The 9,119-nt window shown below is 37.4% G+C and overlaps 1 protein-coding gene across 1 annotated transcript; it reads left to right on the top strand.

Annotated features, from left to right (window-relative positions):
• Positions 1-3,229: 3,229 nt before the first annotated feature.
• On the top strand, positions 3,230-8,449 carry C1GALT1 (core 1 synthase, glycoprotein-N-acetylgalactosamine 3-beta-galactosyltransferase 1). Its single transcript, XM_009083216.1, has 3 exons — positions 3,230-3,462; positions 5,634-6,301; positions 8,240-8,449. The coding sequence occupies exons 1-3, from the start codon at positions 3,240-3,242 to the stop codon at positions 8,447-8,449; spliced, it is 1,101 nt and encodes a 366-aa protein (XP_009081464.1). The 5' UTR covers positions 3,230-3,239.
• The last annotated feature ends 670 nt before the right edge of the window (positions 8,450-9,119 follow it).

Genomic DNA, 9,119 nt, shown 5'->3' with positions numbered 1-9,119 from the left:
CAGCAGCCCCTAACACAGAAAAATTAGTTTTTCTGTAAGCTTGAAGATGTAGAAACCGTTGATTCAGAAAACTTAAATTTGGAGCCAAATCTGTAATGGCTGTTATGTTGTGATAGAGTTTGAAAACATTTGTTGGTCTGGTTGATATGAATAGAGTTGCCTACATGAATATCTAAATAGCTATATTTGTTTAAGCTGCCATGATAGAGCAGTGGAGCATAAATTAAATTCAAACTTAGCCTTTTGTTATACATGGCTTTTTAAATAGTGTTTGTTTTTAACTCCAGAAGTAGAAATAGAAATAACAATAAAAATGGGAATCTTTTAGTGACCTGATAGGTTTTGCACTTACCTTTTCTGATTGTTAGAGAATAGTATCATCACAGAAAGGTTTCAGTTGGAAGGTACCTTTAAAGATCATCTAGTCCAACCCCCTGCCATGAGCAGGGACATCTTTCATTAGATCAGATTGCTCAATATCTCATCCAACCTGGCCTTAAGTGTTTTGTCTGTCTTGCCCCTGAATAAATCCCTGTGCAGAAAAGAATACCAACAGAGAGTGGGGATGCTTATCCTAACAACTGACCTTCCTTTTAGACATATTCTGGTTCTGGTGTAGTGTTGTAGTGTTCAGTTATTTTTGCTGTCAAGTTAAAAGATTCTGCTTAGTTCAAATAGCAATATAAAAAGATTTCTGTGCTCTTTACTGTTAGAGTTTATAAACATACGGATACACACAGGTTTGTAGTGATCCAGTCTGTGGGTATAAAACTGATAGAATGATAAGCAGATAATTTTAATTGAAAATTGTCACTAGAGGCATTTCATAGCAAATAAGAAGTGCAGCTACCTACCTGCTCTGAGAAATCCTCTTGGCATGTGAAGTACTGCCAGACCAGCTTCTGATTTCCGGTGTGATGAATGCACTTTTTAATTTTTTAACATTTCCAATACATTTATTTTTTTTCCTAGATAATCCCATTTAACTTAATTCCATGGTTTAATAAGCAGCAGTTATTTTCAAGTTATTTTCTTTTTTTTCTCTTCAAGCAAGAGTAATTTTAACAGCTGTTAGAGCAGATAACTGAAATTGTATGGCAGAGACATAATATTGAAAAGTAGAACAATGGAGACTTTTTCTTCTAGAAAGTGCTGTAGTTAGACTGTGCATGCATGGGTTTCTATTTTTTCCCCCCTTTTCATATACTGAAGGAAGGCATTGTTTTACTGTGGCCATCTCCCTTTGTGCATTGCAAATTTTGAGGGGAATTGTGGTGATAGGTGTGGAAAGCAAAACAAAAAAAAATTAATTTTAGTACAATGGATACTTTGCAGTGTCATAGGCCACTTATGCTCAAAGGCTTTTTGTCAAAGGTTTGGGGGGTTTTGCCCTTTTTTTTTTTTTTCTTTTGAAACCTGCTCAAAATCCTTGTTTTCTTCTCAAGTTAGTGGCATAAAAGACAACCGAAATAAAGCTGGAAACCAAGTAGATTTTTCAAGGCTTGGGTCACAAATGATTATACAGTGAATTTTATACTTTAAGATGTGATGTCCCAAGGCAATCATTGGTCTCCGCCATGATATAGTCCTGAATTGAGGGAAGACAATGTATAAGTAAAAAATTGTAGGATGTGCTTTTTCATATTGAAGAACCACAGCTCCTTATCAACCACACTTATCATCACGTGAATTTTGTGCAACCTTTTGTTTCTTGGTTTTTATTTTGTGCTTCAAGTTGCATTTCCAGTTTTCTTTGCTTTTCCTAGCAGCGTGGAAAGAAAAGCATATCACATGTTAAAGCTGCTTTGCTCTCAAATGATCTTGATCTGCATGTGTGCAGTAAATCTGGTGGATTTCTGAAAGCGCCAGCCTGACAATATGCACACCTGCATTGTGTCCTCTCTGCTTTCCCTGCAAAGGTTTTGGAGTAAGTGTTGCTGCACAGTGATCCATGCAGCTTGCTTGGGGACAGCCTGTTTCCAGTAGACTGCACAGCCAGGGAGGGGAGAGGATGCAGGATTAAACGAGTTGTTGTGGTGGCTGCAGCCCGTCTCTGATCGATGGTTTTCATCAATGCTATGTACATTCCATAACTTTGTTTTTTTGGCTCCCTAATGAACTAAATTGGGTTCTGCCTCTTGTCATTAATAATGATCCTAATGGAGGGAACATCATCGACTTGTTTGTAAGGCTCTGGCTTGAATCCAGTGTATATTTAGCAGTCAGTGTTTTTGTAGTTTAGTCATGAGTTATTAGAAAATAGCTCAACTGTTTGCAAAGATGAAAAAAACTCAGGCCTCAACAACTTGAAATTGGTTTTCAGGCATTTAATATATTAAAATTCACACTTGTTTTGGCTGTCTGAAACTCACTTTGTGCAGTTTGGCTCAATTTTATAAAAACGGTCAGCCAAATCCTTCAGTTTTTGAGGAGCAAAGGTGTGGCTAAATTAAGGGATGTTTTTTTATTGCTGAGGTTTTTGATGTGTAGAAGAGGCCTTAAGGCTGACGTGCTTTCTTCTCCTCTTCCTTTTAAAAATGGGTGTTTATCTATGAAATGTTCAGATGTTGTCTTAACGATTTCTTCTGAAAGTCTGTCCTCAGTAGTTCCTAAAAGTGTGAGGAAAACTGCCCTGCTTTGGGCATAGGCTTTTATAACTCTTCAAAAATCTGCATGGGATTGACAGCTGTTAAAGAGTTCCTGAAATATACATTATCCTGGAGTTTTTAAGAACATGTCATGACCATGTTGTATCTTGACCTGTAGATTGTCATTGATTACGTTCTTTTAGTTTCATAAAAGCCATAGTTACTACATTTTAACGTGCAGATTTCATGGGATGAAGAGAATAAAGCAGAAATCATGTATTACTGTTTTATAAAGATATTGACTTTAATGTAGACATTCTTGTATCAATGTCATGAATAGTATTTGTATGTACAGCCCCTGTTGGGATTTATTACTGTCCTTCATAATTTTAAACTAAAGAATATGTGATAGGCCTTTTGCACTGAATTTATCAATGGATGTACAATTTTATATGGATATTTGCATTGCTCTTGTACTTAAACTTCAGTTCTAGCCCTTGGGAGCTGAATCTGAGCTAGAACTGAGTTCTCTACTTTCAAAGATTTAGTCCTTGATTTCTTCTTCCAGTTCTAGATTTGATTCCTGTGTTAAAGTGGCTTTAAGCTTAATCTGTTTTTCATTTGGTTTTAACAGCGTCTGACCTTCAGGAGATGGCCTCTTCTAAGTCTTTGATAAACCTCCTAACCTTCACTTTTGGGTCAGCAATAGGATTTTTCGTTTGCTATCTTCTGTTCAGCATTATACTAGAAGAACAAGTTAAGATCCAACCTCATGTTCTTCACAATGATCCACATGGTCAGCACTCAGCAGATACTGATAACAATCAGCTGCAAGGACAAATGAATTTCAATGCAGACGCTGGACAGCATAAAGGTATTTTGTTACACCTGATTAATTAGATAATGTGCTCCCTTTTTATGCTTTGCAAAATGTTGCTTTCTTCACCGCCCGAAATTTGTATGAATCATTTTCTTTCATTTTCCCCAGGTTTAGGTTACATCTAAATAACTATGTTTTCCTGAGGTCTACTGAATGATGGTTTTCTTTGTTTACGTTTTTATTACAGTAGTGATTTTTTTTCCTTAGAGCCCAACTCTTTGTCCAGCTTCTGCATCCAGACTTGTTCGGAGCAGGAAGTTCTCGAATGGCAGTTTTGCTAAGCAGATATATTTGCCAGCTTTGTAGATGCAGCTGGATGACTTTTCAGGCTTAAGAAGCCAATTTTGGACCGCTTGTAACTTTTGATCTAGCCTCTAAGATAAAGCTAAAAAAAAAAAAAATCACTTTTTGATACGAGTAGTGAAATATGGAATTGGGGCAGGGGGGAGAGGGGGCAAAAGGGGTCACTGTGGGCTTGATTTGTCAAGCTGATTGTGCAGCAGTCCAAACACAGATTGCTGTTTGTAGTCAAAGCTGGAGAAATTCTTTTGCACTCTGATTATTTTGATTTTGTTTTTTTTCCAGAGAAGGTAGATCCTTCAGGTATTTCAGGAGCACTTTTACATTTGACACATCTCATTAAACTGAGTTCATTCTAAATCCTATATACAGATAGTGTCTGAGTAGGGGCAGCTTGGATGAGAAGGATTGCACTGTAAGGCCTTTGCTGAAGGTGCTAGTTGTTAATTTGTTTTTTTAAACATACTTAAACTCCAGACTTTGTAAGACAAGTTTGTGAGTGCTTCACACGTAATTGTAGAACAGTGTAACAAAGAAATCTGATCTGAAGTTTGAGCAGGAATATTTTAGTACCAGTTATGCAGATCTCACTGTCCATGAAATATTCTTTTGAGTTAAAATCTTTCTGTACTTATCAAGTGAAAATGTTTCTTTGAGAGAAGTGAATGCTTTGCAGTGTGAAAAACGTTATATTGCACAGCCCAGATAACTGTGTTTACTCTGCTGGACTGTCTGCAAATAAAAATGTTTTAGCACAAAAGTAATACTAGTTTCATAGTATAATAACTTATTTAATTTTTTGTTTATAAATAGGCTTTAACTTGGCTTGTAATCAATTATTTCTGACTTGCCATTTGGTTTTTTTTCTTGAAAAACGTCTTGGTGTCTTAGAAATATTTATTAGACTTTGTTAGTTAACGTGAATATAGGAACTGCAATGATAGGACGGGGGTAATGGATTCAAACTGAAGGAGGGGAAATTTAGGTTAGATACTATAGTTGTTTATAAATAGGCTTTAACTTGGCTTGTAATCAATTATTTCTGACTTGCCATTTGGTTTTTTTTCTTGAAAAACGTCTTGGTGTCTTAGAAATATTTATTAGACTTTGTTAGTTAACGTGAATATAGGAACTGCAATGATAGGACGGGGGTAATGGATTCAAACTGAAGGAGGGGAAATTTAGGTTAGATACTATAGAATTTTTTATTTTACTCTGAGGGTGGTGAGACACTGGCGCAGTTTGCCCAGAGAGGTAGTGGATGCCCCAACCCTGGCAGTGTTCGGAGCCAGGCTGGATGAGTTCTTGAGCAACCTGCTCTAGTGGGAGGTGTCCCTGTCCATGGCAGGGGGTTGGGACTAGATGATCTGTAAGGTCCATTCCAACCCCTAAAATTCTATGATTCTATGATATATAAAAGAGCTTATTAGCCTTTTGGCTTTTCTGTGTTGTAATCATTAAGATGTGTTCACTGTGAATGGCAAAAATACTTAGTTTTTAAATTTTCATTAGTCCATCAACATCCTAAAGAAGTTGCACCCAAACAGTGTTTATGTACAAAAAAAGGTTTTCTGTACCCACACTTCCCTGAACAGAAACCCATTTTGATATGACTCTTATGTTCTCCTTTGTCCTGCGAATTTGAAGTAGCTTTAAGAATTTTAGTTCCTTGCTTTTGAGAGTCTTTTTTTGTTTCCTTCTGAAATGTAGCATTTAGGTCATTAACTGTTACATTTGGAAGCAAAAAATCTCTTTTCTGTCTGTATGTCTCTTCTGATCTAGAAGCAGAATATCTGGGGGAAGTTGGTCTTAGTTTGTTCTGCAATCATGTCTAATACTGTTTTGCAAATTTCCTCTCTTTTTAGATGAGGATAAAAATATTGCAGAGGGACTGTATCAGAAGGTGAAAATACTGTGTTGGGTCATGACTGGACCTCAAAATCTAGAAAAGAAAGCCAAGCATGTTAAGGCCACTTGGGCCCAACGCTGTAATAAAGTACTTTTTATGAGCTCTGAGGAAAATAAAGACTTCCCTACTGTGGGCCTAGAAACCAAAGAAGGCAGAGACCAGCTGTATTGGAAGACTATTAAAGCTTTTCAGTATGTACATGACCATTATTTTGATGATGCTGATTGGTTTATGAAAGCAGATGATGATACTTACGTTATATTGGACAATTTGAGATGGCTTCTTTCAAAATACAGTCCTGAACAACCAATATACTTCGGAAGAAGGTTTAAGCCTTATGTGAAGCAGGGCTACATGAGTGGAGGAGCAGGCTACGTTCTGAGCAAAGAAGCTCTGAAGAGATTTGTTGCTGCGTTTAAAACAAACAAATGCTCTCACAGTTCCTCTATTGAAGATCTAGCACTAGGAAAATGCATGGAGGTCATTAATGTGGAAGCAGGAGATTCTCGGGATACAAGTGGTAGAGAAACCTTTCATCCCTTTGTTCCAGAACATCACTTAATTAGAGGATACCTACCAAAAACATTCTGGTACTGGAATTACAATTACTATCCTGCTGTAGAGGTAAGTCCTTAGGAGCCTGGTACTCATTGTATGAAGTGTATCTTATGCTGTGTATGAACATGCGATGTGTGAATTAGCAGTTTAATAGCAGCTCAGTATATTTTACAAGTTTTTTTTGTTGCATCCTCTGATACACCCATGTGTAGATGTGTTGAATACACTAATCAAGCAGTGTTGGTGCTAAAAACATAACATTCCAGAGGGCTAGTGAATCTATTGCAGTTTTGCTATGTTTCATGGACAGTAAAAAATGATGAAGCCTTTTTGACACTTCTGTCTAGTGCCACCACTTGTATTGTCCTTGCAAAGTTACTGTTCTGTTGTGTTCCCCCAGCTCTCACACAAAGTGTCCTCAGATTCTCCACCCAACTGTACAGGGGGAATCGAGTCCAGTGTGGAGCATTCCAAGGTGTCTGTGCTCACTGTACAGAGCTGGGCCAAAGTGTGGCTTAGTTATATTAAAGCCTACTGAATGGGAAAGTGATACACCTTTATCTTCTGCCCACCATCAAACTTTGCATAAAGCCTGTAGAAACACACCTAACTTTGAGACTTTGTCATGCATTGTGTAAGAGATCCTCGAGTTATGGAAGGGCTGGTGGGTAATGGTATGTGTGATTCTACTGCCTGCTGGTCCTTTTCCTGTTAGATGGAGATAATGCTTTTCCTGTCACTGGTAACTGTGTGCAGTGTTACCTGGCTTGAACACTGCTCTGCTCTAGCTGCCCTGCCCTTGCTTTTTTATTGAGGGTTTTTAAGTTGTACATGTAAATGAATTGCATTGAAAAGACTGCAGAAGAACAAAAGTTTCTTAGAAGTGAAATAAAAGCATGACCCAAACAAGGAAATATGGTTAGACTTCCTTGTGTAGTTGTATCGGTCTCAGCTTCCTTCTGTAGAAGTGGACACAAGCATGAGGGCTGGCAAAGCTTTTGTTGCAGCAACGAATATAGCACTTACAAACTGAAACATTCTTACTGTAAGAACTTGAGATTGTCCTTTTGTGTTCCACAGCTGAAATTCCCGGGTTAAAAATAATATCATGGGGGATGGGGCAGCAATTAGTTTTCAGAGAGCTTTGAGATCAGCATAGGTGGAAAAATTCAAGGACAGGATTTAGGATTTTTCACACATTAAAGGTGAAATAAAGTAGTTCTTCAGTAGATTCTTTTAATTGTAAAGCATAATCTATTTCTATACTTGTATTCAGTGGCCAGAGCATTTCTGTAGCTGAAACCAGCTATGATACTGTATTTAGTGTGTCAGGAGGCAGCAGCTTTAGCTGTGGCTGCAGTGTAGAGGTCACTGAGCCATGGACAGTTCCATCTATAACTGATGCATTGGTGATTGAGAGCTGTAATGGAAATGACCTATTTGATCCTGTCATGTCATATTTGGATAGAGACTACTTCATCTGGTATCAAAAATAAGCTATATTGATCAAACTTGGTAAGTATTGAAAGAACAACAGTTATATAACAATTGTTCTCTTTGGTGTCTTTAAATATTTAAACTTAGTTCCAGTTGGAGTTGAAATATTAACAGCTCTGCAATCTAATCTGATGAAAAAGTAATCCCAAAAGTATGCTGCAGAAAAGAGTTCTCAAAGTTGAATTTGAGGTAGAAAATATGTTGTTAAAAAGGTGTTAACAATGATCTTTTAGCTCGCAAAAATGCTTAATAATGTCAGTGAAATTAACAAACTTGTAACAAATCATTGTGGATTATTTTTGAACTTTCTCTGCGTAGGAAGTTAAATCCTGAAAATTATGCCACACTATATAATGTGTCAACACACGCAGGTTATATATGTGCGCACATATTTTGCTTATATGCCCTGTCTGATGCTGATATAAGTAACAGGCATGTGGTGTTTCATGTACAAATGGGCATACTTTGCAATTCTTGCTTATTGTTTTGCCTTGTTTTGTGTTTTAGGGTCCTGGATGCTGCTCTGACCTAGCAGTTTCATTCCACTATGTTGATTCTGTGACTATGTATCATTTGGAGTATTTGATTTATCATCTTCGTCCATATGGGTATTTGTATCGATACAATCCCGATTTGTCAAAGAATCCAGAAGTGCAGGGCAAAAATGAAGCACTGGAAGATAATCAAAAGCTAAAGCAAAAGATTTCTGAGAGTTAACTGGACTTTGCAGAAACCAAAAAGAAGCCAGGACAGTGAGTAAGAGTCTCCTCAAACTCGTGCATGAAGCTTGTGGACTGAAATTATTCCTGGCAATTCTTGTTTCAAAAATCAAGTTGGCAGTACTCCTGTCACTGTGTTCAATAGAGTCTGGTGCTGGCTCTGACTGTTTGGGATAGTGTGACCTTGCAGCCTGGCTCACGAGGATTTGGGGCCCTAAAGCTGTGAAATAGGAGGTTGTTCTGGTACACTAGTATCTGGAAGAATTTGTATAAAAAACATAGTAGATGGGTTCAGAGGTAATCATACAGTATTTCTGTTGTATTTTCTGTTCTCCTGTTTCCTTCCTGTTAAGTCAATTGGTAGCTACCCAGTCAAACACTTCATGATGGCTTTCTCTAATATTCTCAATATCTTGAAGCTGCTTTGTGTACCTTGCCCTGAAAGGAAGGGAGAGGCATGAAAATAGAGTCTCAATTCTGCTTTGCCTTAACAACAGACTGGTTATTCTGAATAGGCAGAAATTCAGCCACGAGATTAATCTGAATTGTTTCAGAAGCTGAATTCACTTCTATGAATTACTTTTTAAAATTTTAAGCCTCTGTTGTACAAAAGAATATGAAGTTGGATCACCACTGTTTTAGGGGAGAAACTCAGAAATAGTTGCTGT

This window comes from Acanthisitta chloris, unplaced genomic scaffold (genome assembly GCF_000695815.1).
Source record: "Acanthisitta chloris isolate BGI_N310 unplaced genomic scaffold, ASM69581v1 scaffold44399, whole genome shotgun sequence".
In the NCBI taxonomy this organism is placed as follows: Eukaryota; Metazoa; Chordata; class Aves; order Passeriformes; family Acanthisittidae; genus Acanthisitta; species Acanthisitta chloris.
The sequence above is the reverse complement of the archived record's forward strand: the minus strand, read 5'-3'. Positions and strand labels throughout refer to the sequence as shown.

What these genes read in the sequence shown, in the direction of transcription:
- C1GALT1 (XM_009083216.1), top strand. Translation starts at nt 3,240, where the DNA reads ATGGCCTCTTCTAAGTCTTTGATAAACCTCCTAACCTTCACTTTTGGG. An exon ending in AGACGCTGGACAGCATAAAG is followed by an intron (nt 3,463 to 5,633) that starts GTATTTTGTTAC and finishes CTCTCTTTTTAG; the next exon opens with ATGAGGATAAAAATATTGCA. An exon ending in ATTACTATCCTGCTGTAGAG is followed by an intron (nt 6,302 to 8,239) that starts GTAAGTCCTTAG and finishes TTTGTGTTTTAG; the next exon opens with GGTCCTGGATGCTGCTCTGA.